The 23,898-nt window shown below is 47.2% G+C and overlaps 2 protein-coding genes across 2 annotated transcripts in view; both read right to left on the bottom strand.

Annotated features, from left to right (window-relative positions):
- Dmbt1 (deleted in malignant brain tumors 1) overlaps positions 1–18,245 on the bottom strand; it is a 98,502-nt gene extending 80,257 nt beyond the window's left edge. The window contains exons 1-2 of the mRNA XM_055608849.1: positions 18,109–18,245; positions 16,556–16,680 (exon numbers count right to left, since the gene is read on the bottom strand). Of these exons, the coding sequence (XP_055464824.1) occupies positions 16,556–16,680; positions 18,109–18,245 (262 nt within the window). The remainder of the gene's footprint in view (positions 1–16,555; positions 16,681–18,108) is intronic.
- A 762-nt stretch (positions 18,246–19,007) lies between these two features.
- Positions 19,008–23,898, bottom strand: part of Htra1 (HtrA serine peptidase 1) — a 47,233-nt gene continuing 42,342 nt past the window's right edge. The window contains exons 6-9 of the mRNA XM_055608971.1: positions 23,106–23,220; positions 22,647–22,704; positions 20,942–21,037; positions 19,008–19,708 (exon numbers count right to left, since the gene is read on the bottom strand). Of these exons, the coding sequence (XP_055464946.1) occupies positions 19,540–19,708; positions 20,942–21,037; positions 22,647–22,704; positions 23,106–23,220 (438 nt within the window). The 3' untranslated portion in view covers positions 19,008–19,539. The remainder of the gene's footprint in view (positions 19,709–20,941; positions 21,038–22,646; positions 22,705–23,105; positions 23,221–23,898) is intronic.

The following is a 23,898-nucleotide window of genomic DNA, read 5'->3' as shown; positions in this document are numbered from 1 at the left end:
AAAAAAAAAAAAAAACCAATGGCTCCAATGTTCCCTTTGTTCTCCCTTGTTAGAGTCACGCAAGAAGAAACTTATTCACTGGCCACCAGAAAGTGAACTTTTCAGGATTTTGCCCATCCTTTCCTTAAAAGGTTCCCTGGGCTAGGTTGTTCACCCTTGACTACAAATGTTTCTCACTTGAGCATTAGCTGTAAAACAATTCACATTATTATGGGCATTCTTATCTGAGAAGCTAAACCTTCCACTGCCAAGAGATGCTTCCTCTTCTCAGAAAAACCAAAATTATGACCTGAAGGAAAGAACTGTGGTACAAGAAAAATGACTGGGGTCAGCTTCCTGCACATTCAGTATTATTCTTGCCTCTCTTAGATCTCCATGCATGGTGCATTGTTCCACCTTAGTTCCATCACTGATTTCCCAAGTTGGGGCTTCTTAGACATGGCCCACCAGAACTATGGACTTCAGGGCACCATTCGTGCTGAAGATGAAGAAAGTGTGTGTGTGCTCTAAGTATCGGGCTTTTCCTTTTGTTTAACCAGGCATCATGAACACAGGCCTGCGTGCAGATACAGCTCGGTGAATCCATCCACGTTCTGCAAGCACGTCACCTACAGAACGGCATTTGATGCCCTTGGGGAAAAACAAGCATCAGTAAGAAATAACAAGCTTTCTTGGGCTCCATGCCTGGTGCCAAGGCCCATAGCTGCCTTATCTCCTGTCTCATTCCCACATCTCAGAGGATAACAGGAGATGGTATCACATCCATTTCACAAGAGAAGAAACAGACCCTGAGGGAAGTGAAATAACATCTGAGCCTATGACATGGCCCAGATTAAAATCCAATAGCTAACTATGTTTCCATAGGGTTACAGAGAACCTCTAGCTACCTTTTACCATTTTGCCTTTTACCAAACCAAGTCCACAGTACCAGAAAGTCCCACAAGTGTGTCTCTGGCAATCTGACAACACACAAACAAACAAATCTAGACAAGTTCCCAAGAGCTCTCTGTGCCAGGAGCGTGGGGACACAGTGTGTGCTTGCTTCCAGCAACTCTTGTGCATCTCACAGTTGAGCAGAGAAACATAGTGGTCTCTGTTGATGCCTTTCAGATCCAGCTCCTTAACTGTGGTCCGTTCAAAGATGAGGACCCACGTTCTCCATTCCCTCTCAAGATGGCTTTGCCAAAGTTCATAATTAAAGTCTACTCACCTATCATCTGTCTGAGCCTAATACAACAAACTGGCCCCAGGCAACCATAGCCAGGAGACTAGCCACAGAGATGACTCCAGCACCTTGTGGTGTAGCCTCTCTGGAAAGAAAAAGGATGGACTCCATGTAGTTGGTATATCCATAAACATTAGGTGAAACCATGAGAAGGGGTTTTTTTTTTTGTTTTGTTTTTTGGTTGGTTGACTTGCCTCTTGACACAGAGTGTTCGAACGTATTTTTTTATCCCACACTCAAGTTGAATTCATAGCAATTCTTCTGCCTCAGCCTCCCAAGTTCTGAGATTATGGATGCAGGCACCATGCCCTGCTCATCGCCTTCATCACAATCAGTTTTACAGTGCTGGGCTAGAACTGAGAGCCTCATGTATTCTGAACAACTGCTCTTCCACTGCTACACCAAGACCCAAATCACTGCTTCAAATGTGGCCAGGTTGAGAAATTGTAATGATGACAGAGATCATGGCCATCATCCTCAATTAATAAGAACTGAGCTTGGGCACAGAATATGTTTTTGTAGAATCCACCAACTACTTATTCTCTACTTATTCTCGCAAGAAGCATATTCAGAATGCTGACATAAGGAATACATACACTGTAATTCTAGATTTGTAATTGAAGCATATGCAGTGTGGATCCATGTCTAGGAAGGACTGAATCTCATATCACATGCAACTCACATCCTCACCCAAGCATGGGCCTATGGCTCCAGAAGCCAGTCCTCCGGAGCTATAAAACACCAGCTGTTGAGTTGATTTCCTTTGCATAGAAATTATCATGAAAACTTGGTCCAACTGTCATCTCATGTGAGGACAACTCTCATTCACACCTTCTCATTTATTTACTTGTTTTATTTGTTTTGAGATTTAATTTATTGCTGTTCTTAGTAGTAGTTGTTTTTGGTGGTGGTGGTGGTGTTTGTGTGTGTGTGTGTTTGTGTGCGCACGCGCACCCATGTGCACGTGCATGAGGGCATGCATGTAGGTACATGTGTGCCACCACATGCTTGTAGAGGACAACTTTTGGAATTCATTTCTCTCTTTCTGCAGTGTGGACCCAGGAACAGCATGCAGGCCATCAGTCTTGCACGGCAAATACCTTTACCCACCGAGCCTTTTGCTGGCTCTCTAGCACACATCCCTACCCTATAGTTAATTATTCGCAAGGTCCCTCACAATTTGAATGGTGCCAGTAATGCACAGCAGAAAAATAAACCATGAGAAAGGTTAACTTCAGTCAGATCGTGTTATAAAACAACCACATTGCTGGCCCAGAGGTTATCAAGCACAGCGGTTATGTAGAAACTTCTTGTACAAGAGCCACGTTATTGTGATGGATAGATTTGATTCCCAAAAGTTTTCTAGGCAAAGTCCACCACCCTCCACTATTTCCATCCTCTCCTAAAAGTAACACATTATCATGCAGTAAATGAAATGCTACATAAGACAAGGTGTGGCAGGTTCAACAGGGGCTGAGATAAACTGAAAATTACCGGAACAGGTGTGTGAAATTTCATAAAATATTTACCATCATAACTCCTAATAGTTAATAGACAGGAACTATGAGATACCTTTTATCTGGACTAGATGTACCCTAGAGACACTTGAGCAGGAAATTAACCACAAGAATCAGTTGCTTCAACCTGTGAACACCAAGGCCCTAAACTTTATTAATTAAGCTCATAAAATTACTATAACTGTATATAATTGGGGGGAACCTTTTGCTGATAAAGAAAAAAGTTATTTTGTTCCCAAATCTTGTATGACATCAGAATTAAGGGGTCGAAGATGGGTTTAAGGAATCCTAATATGGAGCTAGGCATAGAGGCACACACCTTTAATCCCAGCAGTAGGAATCAGAGGTAAGTGGAGCTCTGTGAGTTCGAGGCTAGCCTGGTCTACCAAGCAAATTCCAAGACAGCCAGAGCTACACTGTGAGACCCTTTATTTAAAAAAAAAAAAAAAAAAAAATTCCTAATATGGAGGCTGGAAAATGGCTCCATGGGTAAGAGGTCTTTCAGAGGTCTCAGGCTCAATTCTCAGCACACACATGAAGGCTCACAAACTGGGTTGTAACTACAGTTCCAGGGTATCCAACACCATCTTCTGCCTTCCATAGACATCAGTTACACACGTGCAGGAGAAAACACTCACACACTAAAATAATTAATAATAAAATAAACCACAATACATATTCCAACGACTCCGCTGAAGGTGAGTACAGAAAATATTGTGCAGAAGAGACAGAGCTGGCCTATCCTGGACAGCAGCCAATAATGCCCAAGGTCACACACCCTCTGCTGTTGGGAACAATATAACTCTAATTGACCCAGCCCTGTCTCCTACACTTATTTTCTGAGCCAAGGGATAAAGTGTAGTGATAAAAACAATTTTATCATTGAAAGAAAAAGGGCTAATGTATCGCTCACCTCAAAGAAAGGGATAAGAGCATTGCTCACAAAAGTCAGCGGCTGTTTACCAAGCCTCTCCTCATCCCAGAAACCCCTGGCCTATTGACCTCTCCTACCTTGTTTTCCCATTGAAATGGTATCTTTATCACATTCTGTAGCTCCGGCCTTGGACTCACAATTCTCCTGCCTCAGCCTCAATGCCAGGATTACAGGCATGTACCCCCGCTACTGGCTATCATCAACTTATTTCTCCCACTAGGCACTCCCCTCAAATCTCATGAGCGGCAACACACACAAAAAGATAGCAAATTCTTCAACTACATCTGCTAAATAGACACATGCTCCCCAGAGATGCTGAGCATCCCTCTGGCTAGAGAGATGGGCACCGGGGCAGGGAGAGAAATCACAGCACAAGCACAGCCCATTCCAATTCCCTGTACAAATTTATTCTGTCACTGTCCTTGAGGTAAGTAGTGCAAAACTGATCTTAGGAACTAAGATCAAGGAGCCGTTGAGGATGCATCCCTTCTGCAGGCCCTAGAAGACACCATCTCTTTACTTCCCCAGCTTCTAAAGGCCATTTGGTTTTCTTGGTTCCCATCCTCTTCCTCCATGGCCTTCAACACTCATCACTATAACCCCTGCTTCTGTGGCCACTTCTCTTTTGCCTTCTGACCCTCCTACCTCCTTCTTACAAAGAACTTGGAACACACTGCATCCACCAGATAATCCAGAATGATCTCCAAATGTCAATATCTTTAATCTAATCTAGACCCCCTTTGCAACAATAAGGAACACATTCACAAACCCCAAGAATAAGGATAGACAGGGTGTTATCCATCCTAAGCCCATACAGATGCTAGGAATCCAGAAAACAGGGCTGGGAGAAGGAGATTCCCCTTCCTTGGGAGTGACAAGTGTTGACATTCCGGTAAAAACTAAAGAAATGGTTCCTGAGAGTATAATCTTAGGATGTTGACATTCTAGAACTTGTCAAGCTCACCATCTGAGATAGGTCAAGTGAGGTCACATTTTAGAACCTAACCTGAGGGCTTAGTTTCTTCTTCTGTATAGAGAGGTTATTAGTCTATAATCTGGGAACTTCTCCTCCACCTCCTAAGTGCTGTGACTATGGGCATGCCCCATGCTCAGTTTCCATACACTGTATATATATATTTCATGGGCTAGCTCAAAGACTAAGGTAACATATGTAAAGTACCTTCACAGGGTGACCTAGTGTGTGCGAGAGAAAGGCTGGGAACTTTGTAAACATCACAGATGACATCAGCAGCTCATTTCCCACTACTCTCCCCAAGGCTGAAAGGACACAGTAAAAGAGAAATTACCAATGGAAAATAGCATCCCAAGAGACCACAAAACCACCATGAGATGCCATGCTCCTTCCCAGAAATTTTAGGGGCCCCGTCCGGTGGTCAAGTTCTCCTGCCAAATTAGTTGAGTGTTTCCACTCAGAAGGAAGGGGTGTGATCACACTAGAGGTGTGGTCAAACCATAGGAAGAGCCCCCTCCCTCCCCCCCCCCCCAATCAGGAAGCCATTTCCATATAGCCCAGTGCCAAGCAGGGTTTCTCTGAAAACACTGGGCTGGGAAAAATAAGTCTGACAAGAATTGTTGGTTTCAAACCCAGCAGTGGCTGGCTGCCTAGGCTCACACTATTTGCCTTCCAAAGGTACAGGGTATGTGGTCTGGCATCTGACACTGTGACAAGCCGATTGTCTGTGTCCATTTGCTGAAGGCTATCCCTCAGTATGATATGGTCTGGAATTGAGGCTTGTGATGGTTGGTAACTGTCAACTAGATGAGATGATCTGAAACGGCCCTAGAAACAAACCTGGGGCAAGTCTGTGGAGGAGTTTCTACATTAAGTAAATTTAACTGGGAGGACCCCATGCTAGGAGTAGGTGGTACCATCCCCTGGGCTAGGTCCTAGATTGAATAAAAATCCAGCCGAACACCAGCATCCCGCCCCCCCCCGTCCTTCTCTCTCTCTCCTCCCTACTTTCTGACTACGAGGAAATGTGATCAGCTTCCTCAAGCTCCTTGCACCGTCACTTCCTACCACAACGGACTGCACCCTCTAACTATGAGCCAAAGCAGGCACATGCACACCTTTCTTAAGTTGCTTTTGTCACAGCAACAAGAAAAGTACTTAATATGGGTTTATGGGTTTACAACAGGAAGACTATGGAATTAATAACCTGTGCGTCGTGCGTCGAGACCCAAATGACCTTTTAACGGAGATTGCATATCCGATATCCTGCATATTGGGTAGTCGTATTATGATTCATAACAGTAGCAAAATTACAGTTATGAAGTGGCGACAAAAATAATCTTATGGTTGGGGGTCACCACAACATGAAGAACTGTATTAAAGGGTTGCAGCATTAGGAAGGCTGAGAACCACTGCACTAGAGGAACCCCACATAGACCTCTTGCTCCTGTGAGCACACAAAGAAAAAGATGGCCTTTTATGAACCAGGAAGAGAGTCCTTGGCACAAAAATCTGCCAGTGCTTTGACCTTGGGCACAACTGGGTGGCTGAAGGCAGGGCAGGGAAGGAAATAGAGGGAACTTCCTTCTCGGGTAACATGATTTCTGCAGCAGTGAATGTGGCTGATAGAACCAGAGCTATGTGAGTGCATTTCCTGGAGGCTGGAGCTGGACCGTTCTCCAGCTTGCGTAAGCAACAAGATCGGTTACAGACACAGGTGTCTCCCACCTGGGAGCTGATTGCCCTCTCTTTAGCATGACTGAAGAGTCCCAGGCAAGTCCAGATCGGTCCTTTTAACAAAGCCGTGGCTTGACCCTCCTCAGACTTTGGATCGACTTCCCCCTAGCTCCTGAATGTTACTGATTCTAGTATCCCACTGCCTTCCAGGTCAGCAGAAGTGGCTTAGGATAAATAGTCATTTTGCACTTGAAGACATTGCAGCAGAGGCCTTTGTGAAAGCTGGGGACCAGGCACGGTTCTGGCGCAGATCAGGAAGCTGTTTTGGGCACTAGAGTCCACTGGGTGCCATGTCTGCATTAATCAAGACTTCCTCATAGTTGCAAGAAGCATGACTGGAGGCACAAAGGGATTCATCTAGGGTACCCCATAGTGGGCAGAAGGGAGCCGCTCTCTAGGAGAGGTTGGGAATATGGACTCTTTCCCCTAAGGACTCTGTGCCTCCCTCTCCTCTGCTGCTTCAGACTCCTCGGCCTTGTGAGTACTAACAATCTCCTTCCTGATAGGTCTCCTCTGCTGCCCAGGGAAGCCTCAGAGCATAACCGACTCTTGGATTGCTGAGTCTGTTTGTTAGGAGCACAGCATGACGACCCTTGTGCCCACCACGCACCAACCTCCAGACGACCCAGGAATGTTAAGCATCCCGGATTGTTCTTTTAAAGGGAAGGGTGTATAACCTGTTTTTCCACAAAGCTGGGAATCGGAAGTGATCAATAGCCTAGTGATCTATGTCATCTGTTGGGCCAGGCCATATCATATAATCAGAGGTGGCTAGTAATCTAAATGACCAGGGGGTCCCCAAGCTCCCACAACCAGGACCAGAGACACCTAATAGTCTATACGACCCTTAAATTATCTGTATAGCCAGAGGCTCCCACAAGCAGGACCAGAGGTAGCTAATTACGTCTATGTATGACCCAGACCAGGCCAGATCCTTTCCTTAAGCTAGCACAAGAAATCTATCTCTAAAACCCATCTTCTTGGAGGAAATGACATAGCTTGAGTTGAATTTTGATGTAATTATGATTTCTTGTACAACAGGGATTCTATCACCAGGAATTTTTTTTTTTTTTTTCCAAATCGTGCTGTGTTTTTAATATGCTCACATTGAACAGTCTGGCGCAAGGAAGTAAGCATGACTAATGCAGAGGAAGGTGGACAGGGGGCTCTGGGCCCCTGTCTGAGGTCTGGCTGTGCTATCCTCCTCAGAGGGCTGCAGGATGCAGCCCCCACTCTTGGTGTCAGAGTCCCGTGCTCACCCACTCTCCATTGCTCCCCCAAAGTTTGCATCCCTTTCACAGGAGACACCTCCCTGGAGTTCCCTGAAGTCAGCTCACCACCTAGTGGACACACAACACCACGTGCACAGTTTTCATTTTCATTTTATTTTGTTTTCTCCCGGCCCAGGACCTTGGATGCTATATGCCTCCTTCACTGAAATGCCGGTGTTCTGAGTCTCCTTTTGCAGGTCGATTGAAGAAAGAGGATCACTCCAGAATGTAACTCAGGCCCTGAGGACACAGGGAAGAACAATTTCAATGAAATGAACCTCAAACAGACTCAGAGAAGCATGTTTATTGATTGTTACACAAAAGTTGTTTTTTGGGTAAAACAAGTTCCTCATACCAAAGCTCCTCATCTCATCTATGTTTCCTGAAGGAAAACACCATGCACCATCAACTCCAGATCTGCTTGTACACTGTCTGCAGCTCTCAATAATGCAAGGCATACCAGGCGTGCCAGGACTGTCTTGTGACCAAAGTCACGCAAAGGCTGTAAAGTTCCTTCAGAAAAACAACCCTAAAGATAACAGAAAACAACCACAGTTTTCTTCAATGATTTCTTCAAGGTCAAAGTAACTTCTAGACAACAACCATTTCATTCTGATGTTTATCCCACAGACAGTGAAAACCAACTATTTCATCCTGGAATTTACCCTAGATACGATGATTCTGCTAGAATTCCACTACAAACTAAGTTAAGGGTCTACAGAGAAACAGAAGCAAGAGAATGTGTTTGGTTACATAGAAAGACATGGTCTAAGAGGGATGGATTCATGGTGATGCAGGCTGGCAGTCCCAAACTTGCATGTGCAAAACCTCACCCCAAGGCCAAAAAACAGGGACAGCAATGTCTAAGGACTGAAGATATATGTCACGGCTCACAGACAGAGAGGACTTCTTCTGTCTTTTTGTCCTGTTGACTTTAATGATGCTCACCTATAGTTTTAGGGGCAATCGCTTTTATTCGGCCCACTAATTCAAAAGGTAATCTCTTCCAGAAACTGCCTTGCTCAGAATCTGAAATAAGATTTTTAACAGCCGTCTGGGCTTCCCTTAGCCCAGCCTGGTAAACTCATAAAGTTAGCTACCACACCCACAGGAACGTAAAAGGACCGGGCCTAGGAAATGAGTCAGTGAGAGGAGAACCTGTGTGAGCAGACACCAGACTATCAGATTAACCCCCCCAAGCATCCCCCAAAAGACTTTGGTGGGATACAGGAGGAAGAAAAGTGAACGTCCTGTCCAAGCAGGTGAAGCTAAGTGGACTGATGAGTAAGAAAAGCAGCCTAAGAGGCCAGCAGAGAGGGTGTGTGGCTGTGTGGAGGAGCCTGTAGTCACCGTTGCAAGGACAGGTCTCTGACCCCCTCACCACCTCAGGAAAGGGCTCTGTGCCCCTAGTACAGAAACACAAGGTGTGAGCAGGAGGCAGAGGCAGGGGGATCTTTGTGAGTTTGAGGCCAGCCAGGTCTACAAAGTGAGTCCAGGACAGCCCAGGTTACACAGAGAAACCCTGTCTCGAAAAACCGATGAAGAAGGAAAAGAAGAGGAGGAGAAGTCGCAACAGCACATGGTGAAGGCGGCCGGCCTAAAACCCTACAGCAGCAAGCAGACACAGGACACAATTCACATCTCTGCCTTGTTGCTTCCCAGGGGCTCATTAGTCCAGAACAAACTTTCTTGCACGGGAACATGTGTTTCTCTCATAGGAAAAGGGTGTGGCCGGAAGTGCTGGCAGGAAAAGAACGACGGTTAGAGCCGCGGGGGAGTCATGCCGTAGCCATCCGCCATGCTTTCAGCAATTCCAGTGGGATTTTTCAGGTTCGTTTAACAAGTATAATCCTGCTGGGAGTCTTCTTCTCTGATGGGTCCTACCTCCTCACCTTTGCCCAGGACATGTCTTAGAGCTGCAGTCTGGCCCAATATAGGCTGTGGCAGAGGGTCAGGGTGGAGTTTGAGTCAAGCCCCTCCCTGGGGATTGATTACAGCCTCTTATTGTTTACCTTTTTAAAAATAGTGAATTTTCTCTTTTAGACCAGTTTAAGTTCACACCTAAGCTGAATATAAAGTATAGAAAATGCCCATGACTGCCCAGCTCTCACTGTCACTCATGGTTCACAGTGTCCTGTAGGGGTCTCTCGTACCCCTCCCCTGTTTTGTTTTTGTTTTTGACACAGGCTATATCGGAACTCACTATGTAGATCAGGCTGGCCTCAAACTTACAGAGATCTGCCTTCCTCCCACCTCCCGAGGGCTGGGTTTAATGGCGTGTGCCACAGAGGGAAGGGGCTACAGCCAGGATACATAGTGAATAACTTGTAATTAATTAATTAATTAATTAATTAATTAATTAGTTAGTTAGTTTAAGAACACCATTCGCAGAGTTGTGAGTGAAGTTTTGAACAAAACAAAACAAAAGGTGTGTGCCATTATACCCAACTCAATGCACCTGTGCGTGTGGGCTGTATGTGTGTGGGTGTTCACGCTGCACATGGAGAAACCGTGTGTCTTCTCAGGTACCACCCCCCTTATTTTAAGACAGGGGTCACCGAGCCTGAAACTTGCTGTTTAGATTAGACTAGCTGGCCAGCAAGGCCTTAGGGTCCTCTTGCATCTGTCCCCTGCCCCCATCTCTGGGGCTATAGACACACACCACCACACCTGGCTTTTTCGTGGGTTCTGGGGACACCAACTCAGGTCCTCTTGCTTCCCCAGCAAGATCTTGACCCCCTGAGCCATGTCCAAGGACCCTAGGTTTTGTCCGGTGGGTTCTGTCACCTGTGTGCTCCCCCATTACAATATGGTACAAAGTAGTCACGCAGCCCAAGAGCTCCCCCGTGTATTCGTTCATCTGTCCTGGCCGCACTTGTAGCTTCCACTGACCTCACCAGATGCCTCTAGTTGGAATCAGCTGAATGCAGCTCCTTCCAATCAGCTTCTCTCAGCCGTGTGCGCTTAAGTCTCCTGTCTCTTCATGGCTTGACGCGCAACCTGTCTTCGCACTGACCATGATTCCGCCGTATGGCGACACTGCAGTTTGTGCATTCGTCAGCTAGTGAAAGACATCTTTGTTGCTTCTCATTTGGAGCAAATACGCATAAAGTATGAGTTTTTCTGCTCAAAACTGATTTGAAGTACTGCTCCCCAAGGCTGGCCTCAAAGTTGCTTACATTGAAGCTGACCTGGAACTCCTGATCCTCCTGTCTTTATTTCCCTGGTTGCTGATATTACAGATGTGCACTATAAAGATTTTTTTTTTTAAGGACACTGGGTGTTGATGGCTCACACCTTTAATCCCAGTACCCTGGAGCCAGAAGCAGGTGGATATCTGTGAGTTCAAGGGCAGCCTGATCCACAGGGTGAGTTACAGGACAGCCAGGACTATGCAGAGAAACTTTGCCTCAAAAAAATATATTTTTTAGAAATTCTTTATTAGTTCTTGCTTAAAGTAGTATTTTATACTAAGAGAGGGCTTAGCAGCTGAGAGCGCTTGTTATTTTCACAGCGAGCCCTGCTTCAGTTCGCAGTACCATAACCACTGTCCACAACTGCAGTTCCAGAGCCTCTGACGGCCTCTTGTGGCCTCCACGGGTACTGCACGCATGTTGTGCAGACATATAGACCAAACTGCCGCAATGGAAGTTTTCGTTTCTCTAAAAACTCAGTTATGTTACGTGAATATGTTTTGTTTTAATCCCAAGCTTGGGATTTTGGTTTGTCCACAGCTGACAATTGGCTCCTGTGGGGCTCGGTCTTTGCCAGCTGGTGACGGGCTGCCTCGTGCAGCACGGAGAGGGGCGTGGTGTAGGACTCTGAGGGATATAAGTACAAGCGCCAGAAGGAATCAACGTGGCAGTTTAGAGAGACCAGAGACAGACACTGTGGTGGCTTGGAGGAGGAAGGTAGAGAGAAAGAGAAAAATGTTTAAATGCAGCAGCTTGAAGGAGACGGCTTGCTGCGTTTGCAGCTGGTGGAGAATGGTACAGCCCCGAAAGAACGCATCAATCCTAAACAGCCAGGAGAAGTAAAGGGGCCTGCACCCCCTCTCCCCACTAACCTTCTCTCTCTTATCTTTAGGGTTAACGGGTTGGTGGAAGGAAGGCAGAGGCAAAAATACCCCAAATAAATAGAATTCAAAAACAAGCGTAACCAAAACCTATATACATAAAATAAAAACAGTTCTAAAGACACCGTTTTAAGTATTTTTGCTGATACGGTAACTACGTTTGATGGATGTTTACCCCCTCTCAGCCTTCAAAAACATCAACAGAAACAGGTCTGAGTATGTCCTGACCATTAAGCCAGCCAGAACTGTAGCGCCTAGACTACCTGAATCAAACATGGCCACTGCACGGGGAGCCAGCTTATAGGTCCTGAAACACACAAGCTGGCTTCAACCCTCTGGCTTTTGTAGCTGTGTACCCTTGAGCAAGGGAAGGTGCTTCTCTGAACTTCTGTTCCTCTTCTCTCAAAAAAAAAACATATATATATATATATATATATATATATATATATATATATATCTCCACACATTGACTGCAGTACCACGGGAAGTCAGTGGGGCTGCTGACCCCATGTATGCGGCACAGTAATATCCTGGAGCCTCTCCTGAAAGAGGGAGATGACCTGGCCAGCCCCCACTCTGGGTCCTGATTCAGAGACCACTGTCTGGAAACCTCTGTTCATTTCCATTGCTGTGATAAAACACTATGACCAAAGGCAACGGGAGTGAAGAGCGAGATTGCGTGGCTCACACTCCCAGGCCACAGTTCCTCAGAAACCGTGGAGGAGTCCTGCTTGCTGGCTCATTCCCAGGCTCATGCTTAGCTGGCCTTGTTAGAAAACTCGGGGACACCTTCCCAGATCAGTCAACAAGACAATTCCCCGCAAACATGCCAACAAACCAACAAGGCAATCCCCCCCAGACATGCCCAGGAGCCAGTCTGATTGGGCAATCTCTCAATTGAGAATTCCCTTCTCAAATGACTTTAGACAGTTAAAACTAGCTACATCAACATCTCAATTTCAGTTCCTATACCCAAGAGTGACTGGTTGATGAGAGAAGAGCTAGGATTAGCAGGGCAGAAAGTGGTTGGAGAGTAAGGGGGTGTCGGTTGTGGGAACGGTGGAGGGAGATGGAGCTGTGCACACAATCTCTCGTTTTCGTCTTCACTGACCTCAGAACACCTTCCCTGAGCTTGGCACCAGTCAGGGGTCTAGGCTTATGGAACCTGAGCTTTGACCTGAGGTTCCCTTCAGACTGCACATCCCGCTCCAATGAGTTGTTGAAAGAGAGTGTGATAGATATTGCAAGACAGGCAGGCTATTCCAAGTTCATGGGGCCTGAGCAGCTGTGTGAGAAAAGGTTAGCTGGCTATTCCCTCTGTAAACTCAACTGTCCCTTTTACTCCCACAACCCCCAGGGTTCTTACATGGCAATCAGTGCCTGTGGAACACGGTGGGTATCTATCAGTCTCGAAAACTCAGTCGCACCCGCTTTTCTTTAATGCTACCGACGTGCCGTTGTTAAAAATAGGTCTTCGGTTACAGATGTCACTGGGAATCAGACAGAGGGGATCATGGAGTAAAGGGAGAACGTTCTGGAGCCCGGCATCATGGCTTCCAATGTGTCAGCTACCTTTGCCCTTTGTGAGCTGTTGTTGGTTATAATATTTTCTATTGATATATCTTTTAGTTAAGCAGCGGTTATTCCTAAACAGCTGTATAACCAAATCACCACACAGAGACTAGGACTTGTTTAATTAACCTAGAGCACAATGCTGGGCAATAGTTACTCCATCCTAAACCTCCAAGCTCACATAGTTTCCTACCATTCATATTCACCCATTATCCTTGCTTTTAGTTATATCTTAGGTCCAGTTCATTTCTCCACATGGTTCCAAGACCTCTCCTGAAGATTCTCCTCCTCTCCTCTCCTGGCTTCCTTCTCATCCCCTCTCCAAACCAGGATGTCCCACCCCATATTATCCATTGTCAGCGTGGTGACTGGTTGTTTTAATTGACAGTTTAGAGAACAAATGGTGGCATGTTTACACAAACTTGAGACAGGTGATGCTTAGAATAAACATCACAATGCAATGTCCGGATTGCATTAGTGGGGGAGAGAAATCAGCATTTGAATGAACAGGGGTAAATTGTGCATTCCAAAGAACATTATAGCAGGTGTGAGCAGTTTCAGGCTCTGTGAACATCTCTGTGCTGCAGTGTCCTAATTTGTCAAGTGGGGATTCTAACACTCCCTGTCTCTTGGTATCAGGAGGCTGTAACTTCAGCAGATGGTCTCCAGGACTGGTGGTGAAGACAATGATGGTGGATGAGAACGAGGAGACAGGGAGACCAGTGAATTTCTTAGCGTTCATGCCTAGCTTACCTGACATGGTAAATAGAAAGCTGTCACCAGACCCCCCCCACACACAAAAACAAAAAAGTTAAAAGAAAAATTTATGTGCTAGAATGTGCTGCATTTAATCTTCACTGGCTCATGGCCAAGGACCCCACACTGAGGCAACAGCTTTGCAAAGTTTTTTTTTTTTTAATTTTTATTTTTATTAATTACAATTTATTCACTTTGTATCCGCCCCCCCCCCCGTAGTTCCTTCCCTTCTCCCCTCCCAATTCCACCCTCCCTTCCCTCTTCTCCACCTATGTCCCTCCCCCAGTCCACTGACATCTTCCTCCCCTTCCTTCTGATCCTAGTCTGTCAGGTCTCATCAAAAGTGGCTACATTGTCTTCCTCTGTGTCCTGAGGCTGCTCCCCCCTCAGGGGGAGGTGATCAAAGAGCAGGCAAATCAGCAAAGTTTTAAATAAAACAACAGGATGATACAGGAAGGCCCCTCCCCTGGCTCTGCTCCACCTACATATTGATGGAAACACCACAGGGCCCCCAAGTCTAGCCTAGCTAGGCCCCAGATGCTGAACACAGTGGGGGGAAGACCTCCCCGCTTAGCTCCCCCAAGGCCAGGCTTGGCACCCTGGAAAGGATGGCCCCACTGATTTTTGTTTGCAGTGGACAGACATGATTTGATTCTAAGCAGTGGCCTCTTGGTGGGCATCTGAGCTCCTTTCGTGCTTCTGCTAGGCTGGAGGTTGGGGAGCGTGGTGTGTGCACCCGGGAGCTAGCTGGATGGCTAAGTGAGACACCAAGCAGAAGCTGGATCCAGATATGCCACAAGGTGACTTGTGCGGCTTCTCCAAGGATGTGGGAAAGCTGTTGGGCACGCACAAGGCCTGTGAAGGGCCAAGCAAGTGAGGAGGCAAAAGAATGTCAGAACTCTCACGTCATTGGAGTATTCACATATTGGCAGTGTCTAAGCCTGGACTAGCCATTACTTTCCTGGTTTCACTAGGTAGTAGTTACAGATAGCGAGGAGACAGAGGGGGGTGTGGGGTTGAACTTGGCCCTGTCTCTCTCCAGTTCTCTGTGCCTCCATTTCCCCCTTACAATCGATGAATACTTGGCCTATGCCAATGTTTGCTCTGCATGTACTCAGAATGAACAACAGATTAGTGATGGCGGATCTGGTTCCAAGGAGCACACACCTGAGCCTCCTACATCATCCACTGCCTACTCGGACCCCTGAAGTTGGCCATGGCACTGTAACAGGTGGTTTAAATTATCTATTTGACACAGTCTAGAATCACCAGGGGGAAATGTCTGAATGGGTGTCAGGATTAGGCTAGACTGTGGACATGTATGTTTGGGATGACCCTGACTGTGTTAACTGACACAGAAAGACCCAGCCCACTGAGGGCAGCACCATTCCCTGGGTTTGGGTCCTGGATTGTATGAGAGTGGAGAAAGTGAACTGAGCACTGGCATGCATCCCTTTCTGCTCTTGAACACAGATGTGACTGGCTGCTAAAATTACCTTGGGCTGTCTTCAGTCCCATTAATAACCACTTACCACCCACTTCTGTATCTGACCTAAAGTTCTTTTGACTACCAGATACAATCTTTAAGAATGTCATCAAAAGTATCTGAAGCCAACAGCAAAGACCCACTTTGCTGTAACCCATCTACCCAATCTCCTTAACATTGTGATTGTGACGTTGATTTATGACCTCTTTTGTTCTGTGAACATTAAGAGCTCAGATAAACATGTCCATGATGGAATATGTCATTTGGCACAACCCAAATCCAAGTTCCCAGACTATAGTCACCCATATTTGGCTCATAGTAGACTATCATCTACTCCTTTTGGACCAAGAGCTATTTTGCAGACAAGCTCGTTCGTCCACAGAAACGGACTTTCTCTGCTTGAGCAAGGCCTGTGGATCTACCTGGGAAAGGCTGACAGACCTAGTCCTGCTTGGGTTCAGAAAGGATGGTACAAAGTCAACTGCAGAAACAGTCAGGTCCTGGTGACCTCCCCTGACCCACAGCTCCCCCCTCCATCTCTTGAGCACCTTTGACCTTGCTTCTCTCCCCGAGGTGGGGAAAGGCTTCTTCTCAATCAAAGTTCCTTAATTTGAGTAGGAACACCAGTGAGTGGCCCAGCCTGAGACCCACCCCACGGGAGAGGGCTGACTACTGTCACTATTAATGCTAGTCTGCTATACTTGCAGACAGGAGTCTAGCATATTGTCTTCTGAGAGGCTTCGCCCAACAGCTGATGGAGACAGATGCAGAGACCCAAGGCCAAGCAATGGGCTGAGCTGTGGAAGAGTAGGAGGAAGGATAGAAGGGTCCAGAGAGGTCAAGAACACCACAATAAGGCCTACAGAGTAATCTAGCCTGGGCTCACAGAGACTGAACCACCAACCAAAGAACAGGATTGAACCTAAGCCGTCGACACATGAAGATGTGCAGCTCAGTCATCATGTGGGTTCCCCGACGATCGGTGTAGTGCTGTCTCTGACCCTTTTACTTGCCACTGTGTCACTTTTCCCTTGCTGGACTGCCTTATCACTCCCTGGTGGAGAGGATGTGCTTAATCCTGCTGTGACTCGAGAGGCCAGGGTGGATGGGTACCAATTGGGGGCCTCCTCTTCTCTGGGAGGAAGGAGAGGAGGAATGGGAGGAGGGAGTGTGGGGGTAGGACTGGGAGGAGAGGAGAGAGGGAGCTGGGATGAGAAAGTAAAGTGATCATATAAATAAATGGAGGGGAAAAGAAGACATTAGCGGGAACTCCCCCGAGGAGCACAGCAGCTAAACTTGGAAGATTAGCCAGGAAAAGACTGGACCAGGGAGTCCTCCCGACACCCATCAGCACTTTTCACCCGATCCCCTCAGGAAGAGGCCGCACTGGGAGGCCTCATCCACATAAGGCACCCTGAACTTAGCATGCAGCCTCACCTGGCCTAACTTGTCCCAGAGCAGAGAGGAACTTTGTCCCAACCATGGCCCACACTTTGAGCTGGTCATTTTTCCCCAAGTCATTTACTACTCTTTTAAAAGCACCTACAGCCCCACCCCCATTTCCTTCTCCTTTTTGAAGAGGGCATTCAAGTTTCAACCATCTGCATGCTTTCTTAAGTCTACCAAGAACATTGATACCCTTATATCATGTCTTTTTTCCTAATACTTCATTGTCAGTTCATTTTTGATAAGCTTTAGAGGGCTTAAAGGAAATCTCATACTGGTACGGCCAGGGAACCGTGACTTCATGGGACATCTTGACAGCCGGAAGCTGCACAAAGCTAGTGCTGTGGGCTCTAGGCAAGGGACCACCTGAACACTGGTCCAACTCCTGAAGGCAGAGGTGGCGCAAGAACAGGAGGTCTGTTGTGCAGAGGGCAGGGAACAGCACGCTTTGGGTCAGAATATTAAAGAAATAGCAGCCTATTAGAAGAATGGTAACAACAACAACAGCCTATTAGAAGAATGGTACCAACAACAGCCTATTAGAAGAATGGTAATGACAGTACATCAGCATGGACTCATCCCTGAAGGAACAGAGTGGTGACCTGGAAAGGCAACAGGAACCAAATCAGATAGAAACTTCTGGATCCAGGGAAAGTGTTAAGACCTGTTCCCAACGATCTAAAGGCCCAACAGTGTTCATCTGTGTTCCCAAAACCTTGTGCCAGAGAGACCTGAGTTGTCACTGTCCCCAGACTCTTCCCTGTTTCTAGACATGTCCATAAAACCACACCCAACATTCACCAGTGACCAGCAGGATGGCCTGGTGCAAACTATTTCTCACCGTTTGTCACTTCTCCGTCTTGACACACGGTATGGGGTTTCCCACCCATTGTCCTAGTCATAATTTATTGTGTCCCCGGACAAATCTATTTCCTTTTGCGATTTTCTGTCTCCCAGTTTTTCAGTGTGAGTGGCATGAACTTGCTACCCTCCCCAAGAAACAGAACATAGAACACATGCTAGGAAACACAAGTTCTGTTTGGATCCTTCCTGGCTTGCCTACATCGTCTAAGCAGAGAACAGAAGGCTGGACTGGAACGCAAGGACCACGGATACCTTGTTCCGGGACTTATGTACACTTTGCTGAACATTGTGACAGACCCTGCCATCTGGCCGCCCACAGCTTCTCCAGGACACTCAGTGGAGAGATGAAACTCAATCTGGACAAAGAAACCTCTCAGTGCCAGGACCATCTTGCCGATGCTGCGGCTTACTCAACCTTTGACACCACCTCCCCCATACGCCGTGTAGACTCCTGATGGGGACCTAGGTCTACATAGGTGCACTTCAAATTAAAGTTGTGCAATGGCTTTTTTTTTTTTTTCTTTTTCTTGAGTACAGCTGTCCAGGCTCTTGTAAAGCTTTCCCAGGGAGAAAGCTTTCCTCAGCTGTGGAGGCTGTCCCTGTGGGAAGGCCAAGTTGAGGGAGCCCTGCTCTACATTCTGGAGGATGGAGGTCTGTCTCACTCTATTCTGGACCCAGTTTGCAATAGCCCTGTGCATTTTGTGTACTTCAATAAGGCCTTTCCTGTGTCCTGGTCTAAACTGGCTGTCTTTCAGGAGGCCTGATTGACTAGCAGAAGCCCAGAGAGCAGATGGCTTGCATCTGTCCTGCTCTGGCTGTCCTCCACACTTGGCCCACGGCAGGAAAGGCACAAGGCCTTTTGGCACATTGCACAGACCCCAGGACACCGCTGTTGACTGACTGTGTGATGTATGAGAGCTACACACTCTCCTTGGTTTGACAAGGAGAAAGCAGAACTATCTATTCAGTGAGCCAGAGTGGCCAAACCAAGGGGAGATTATACAGCAGCAAATCCCAAGGGGAGATTCTGAAAACACTCATAGGGCTGAAAGCTCAGCCCTCCACACACGATGTGGCTGAACTGTGTGCCCACTGACATCAAGGCTGTTTCAAAAGGACTGCAGGCAGCTGATCAAAGAAGCACACCGAAATCCAAGTATGAACAAGTATTTTAATAGCTGAAACTCGAAGTCATTGTGCTCCTGGTTCCAGTATTCCTAAGAGGCATCTTTGGCCATCTCAGAAGCCAGGGTCACCCACCTGTGGTCTCGGGGCATCAACTTCCTCTGGGTGCTGACTTGGAGGAAAAGCGTAAACACGCCCAAGACCACGGCTGAGAGGACCCTCCTCTTATCTATGCATCCAGTCAACTGCATTAGTTGGACAACTTGGGCTAAGGGAAGGGACACATGTCGACTGTTTAAGCAGGAACAGCCCAACCTTACAGGAAAAAGCGCGCAGCATTCATAGCATACAGAGGACAGGCTTCTGCCTATGTACCTGCAGCATTACATTTGTTTTGCCCGCAAACTATCGAGAAGGATTCTGTCGGCAGGGTGTTCCCTGAACAAGCAAAATGTGGGACAAAAGTCCTGGATGTCCTGTGTCACCAGTTCAGTGTTCTCATGTGTTATCCATTGGAGAGTCTTTGAGCAAAACATGAAGTCCGGCTCCTGCCTCTGCCTACGGGTCAATTTCTTCAGGAATCACCGTAATCATAATGTCTTCATTGCCCCTGCGGACAATCATGTTCAGGGTGTTTTCCTTTTTAATGACGTCACTGACATCATTGGCGGTGACCACCGACTGTCCATTGATGCTGATGATGACATCATTTTCCTTGAGCCCTCCACTGAAACACAAAGGAAAACATGCTGGTAACGTTTCTATTCTTCCCAGTTATCAAGAAAGGCAAAGCTTAGAATCGAAAAGCCCAGAACAAATAGGGGTTACAGGAAATGGTGGTGAACTCAGGACAGAATTTACTTCAACCACAGTAGCTAGCATTTTCTGTGATTTTTTTTTTTAAGGCCAAATCACTGGTGTCCATTGCAGAAATGCCTATGACATTTATGTGAACTATTATTGACTGTCCTCAGAGGGGACAAGGAAACACCAGGTACCATCCGCCAGATACTACGACCACAGCCAATTCGCACAGAAATGGCATTGTACTTGATAAGGTGATTCCTCTACAAATGCTGGCTGCCTCTCTCCAGAGACGACTCCTTTGTCCTGTGTCTGGAACTTTAGTTCATACATGACAGGATCACTATGCTACCAAAGTCCTCCTTGTTGTAATACCAATGCACAGACTTTTTCCAAAAAGGGCCAGATGGAAAAGAACTTAAGCTTCCCAGAGTATTTGGTCTCTGAGTCTTAGCTATTCAATTCTGCTGCAGCAGCATAAAAACTGCTCCAGACAAGATGTCATCTTGTCTGGGGACACAATTGTGGTCCAATAAAACACATGTCCACATTTACATTTCAGAGAAGTTACAGTATCACAAACCAGTGGCATCTGGATTTCTTTTTTTTTTTCCAACCATGAAAAAGTGCAAATACTACTTTTTCTCAGTTCGTGGGTCATCCACTAAGAGGCATCAGGCCAGGTCTGGCCCCAGGGCCTCGTCTACAGCTCTTCAGTCCATATTGCTCCCTAGATGTCACGAGGGTCCAGAAAACAAGTCTACGTTTTGGCTGAACTACTTCTTCTGCTATTTTGATGTCAGTGGGGCTGTTTTTCTATAGGTGTTGACAGATACGACTTCACCAGTCACAAACACAACTAGAGAAGGCTCTGGGAAGAGTGACTTCTGCTCCGCAGAACTCTCTCTAGAGTCAGGCTTCCCTGGGACTTCCAGCATGCCCAGCAGTGAGGGTTCTTCCTATCTGGATGACCTCAGAGATGACCCAAGGTAAGAAACATCCTTCTGTGGACAAGCCCTGAGTCCAACAGTCAGAAGCCCTGGCTGATAGGGGGCGCTGTGCCAATGTGGTCATCTGAGCCAGCACAAGAGAGAAGGCTGGCCCCTGTCCCACAAACCACATGGATATTGGAAAAAAGGGAGGACTTCTCACTCACGCTTCTGCCGGGGTGTCAGGAATTACTTCAATGATATACGCTCCAGAGAGTACATCCGGGAAGTCTCGGTGGCGGTCCTTCAGCTCCTTGGCCTTACTGCTTAGGAGAGAAAGCCCTTGTGTTACTATTAAACTCCCATGGCCTTTTTGTGCCAACACTCTCACCAAATTCCCTTCTTATTCTCAACTTCACGTCTTCTGATTCTACTCAGTCATGACACATACACAGGCTTTGGCACAGCATAACACTTAAATGGAGATCCAAGGACAACCTCTGTCCTTGCCTTGTACCTTGAGACAAGGTCTCTTGTTTGCTGCTGCATGTATCAGGCTAGTTGGCCTGCGATGGGGATTCTCCTGTGTTTACCTCCCATCTCCACAGAAAAAGCCCTGGGGCTACAGACACGTATTTCTATGCCTGACTTTACACAGGTCCTAGAGATTTGAACTCAGCTCCTCATGCTTGCATAGTAAGCACTTTACCCACTGAGCTATCATCCCAAACCCCTTTCTAATTTAACATGGCCTGTCTAGCCGGGTGTGTTGTCGAATGCCTGTAATCCTAGCACTCAGGGAGGCAGAGGCAGGCGGATCTCTGTGAATCTGAGGCCAGCCTGTTCTACACAGTGAGTCCAGGACAGCGTAGGTGACACAGAGAAACCCTGTCTCAAAAAATCAAGGAGGAGGAGGAGGAGAAGGAGGAAGAGGAAGAAGAAGGAGGAGGAGAAAGTAATGGCCGGCCTGCCAGCATCAACAGTTCGCTGTATAATACATAGCCGGAAACCAGACTAGTTTAACCATCAGCATAGGAAATGTGCCGTGGCTGGTTGTCAATGCCAAGGCTGAGCTGTACCTGGCTACACAGTAGGCACACCTGCACAGTTAACCTCACTGTGAAGGGGGGAGGGGTGCTAAGCACGCAGTACACTGAGCTGAGAAGCATGAGAGCCTCGGGGAACAATCCAGGAAGTCCTTCCCCGACACTTCCATCTCTTACGCTTCCAAAGACAAGCCGTGCGACTTCAGTCTCAGCAGGCTGTCCCATCCTTGGCAACACTAAGAAAAGTACCATTGTTCATAACCGGTTTGGAATGTCTTAATATTTTGACAATTGGATAAAACAGCACTCTCAATACATCCTGTTCTTGAATGACTCAGACATGCCCGTCAATGCGGTTTCCTGTGTTTTATGCAGGTTTCCCCCAGCCCCCTTCAGTATGTCAGAAGCCTGGCAACCCCAGGCAGCAACTTCCACACTCAGGAAAACAGCTCCATTAGTCACCAGCACCCGGAGGCAGGGCCTGCCCTGGCATTCCTACGGCCACACCCCACAAAGCAGTGTGCAGGGGAGGCGGGTGCTCCAGGCTGGGGTGGGCACTGGGGCACTCCTGGAATGCAAGTTTCAACAGAACAAGTGGTGAGAGGCAGGCACGAAAGTGTGCAGGAGTTAGCCAGCCTTCTGCTGTCCAGGCCTGCCTTCAGGGAGGACTGCAGAGTTCTCCAGGTGGCCAGAAAGGCAAAAACAAAGAGGCCTAAGCCCATAGCCCCTCCCCTAGCCCAGTGTGACTTACTTTTGAGCAGAAACCAAGATTTCCAAAGGAAATAGCTTCCTTTCAAGAATGCCCATGAAGCCGTGTGAAGCCCAAGTTTTTATAACTACAGGACAGGCGTTTATATTTATATAATTATGTGTCCTGTTTACCCACCTAGATGTGAGCGACATCATTCGGATCCCAATATACTTCTTCTTGGTGACAGCTTTCCCTGGTGTGACAACATAGGGACAGAAGGTCAGCCTAGTTCACAGGAGTGTGGGGACGCAGGAATCGGAGTTCCAATGCTCCAGTGTGTAGCATAAGCCAGAGGGGGGCACCCAAAGACCGTGGTTCAGTGCTGGCCTGGATTCCAGATCTACAGGGAGACCTCTCACTTCAAAAAATGGTCAAAGACTCTGGCATGACCCTTTGTTGCTAACCCCTGTGGGCATCTGGAATGAGACCCCCTTTCTTCAGCCTCTTTTGCCACCACCCTGGTAACATATTTGCTCTCAATTCGAATGGGCTAATCTTAGGGACTGTCACTTTCCCCTTTCCCAAGTCCTCAAGGGGCAGCTAGGCCTCCAGTCTGAACATGCAAAGATCCCCAGAATGCCTGGACCTAGTTACCTTTGGCCTGTCTGTCATGGGACTCCGTCAGGAACTTCTTTATCTTATCGGATGGAATTGCAAAGGAGATGCCCGCCGTCACCTTCAAGGTATTAATCCCAATCACCTCGCCATCCTGAAAAGCAAGGGGCATGGCTCACTAAGTCCAGGAGGGTCAGAAGCAGGCACAGGCTGAAAGGGAGCAGAGAATCTATACCACAGGAGTCTTTGAGATGTGTTGCCAGGACTGGCGCCTCACACCTGCAATTCCAGCATTCAAGAGCAACTGAGATAGGATCGTTGTGAGATCCTGGCTAGCCTGAACTATAGCTTGAGACCTAGTTTCAAAAAAAAAAAAAAAAAATTGAGAGGAAGATGCTATCTATCTTGATCACCACATACTCTGCCCCACCAATGTGTATAATTAAAATAATAATAAAAAAAAGAAGTGTGGGTTGAAAAGATAACAACCTGGCTAACGCACCTGCCAAAGCAAATACTGGGACTGGGAGCTGGCAGCCCCAGAGTCCAGCAGACGCTGGGTGTGGGTGGCAGCCTGCCTGTAACTCTAGGCTCAGAGGCAGAGGTGGACTCCTAAGAGAAGGCTGGCTAGTGCAACTGGCTGCGGCACCTAGCTCTGAGTTTGCCTGAGAGACCCTGCCTCCAGTGAGTAAAGGGAAAAGAGAATGAAGAGGATCCTTCATCAACGCCGGGCCTCCACAGGCACAAATACACACATGCACAGGCAACACCCCCACCCCCACTAAACACACACACACACACACACACACACACACACACACACACACACACA

Source organism: Psammomys obesus, unplaced genomic scaffold (assembly GCF_907164565.1).
Source record: "Psammomys obesus unplaced genomic scaffold, mPsaObe1.curated_primary_1811, whole genome shotgun sequence".
Taxonomy (NCBI): domain Eukaryota; kingdom Metazoa; phylum Chordata; class Mammalia; order Rodentia; family Muridae; genus Psammomys; species Psammomys obesus.
Note: the sequence above shows the minus strand (reverse complement) of the source record. Positions and strands in the feature narration are given on the sequence as shown.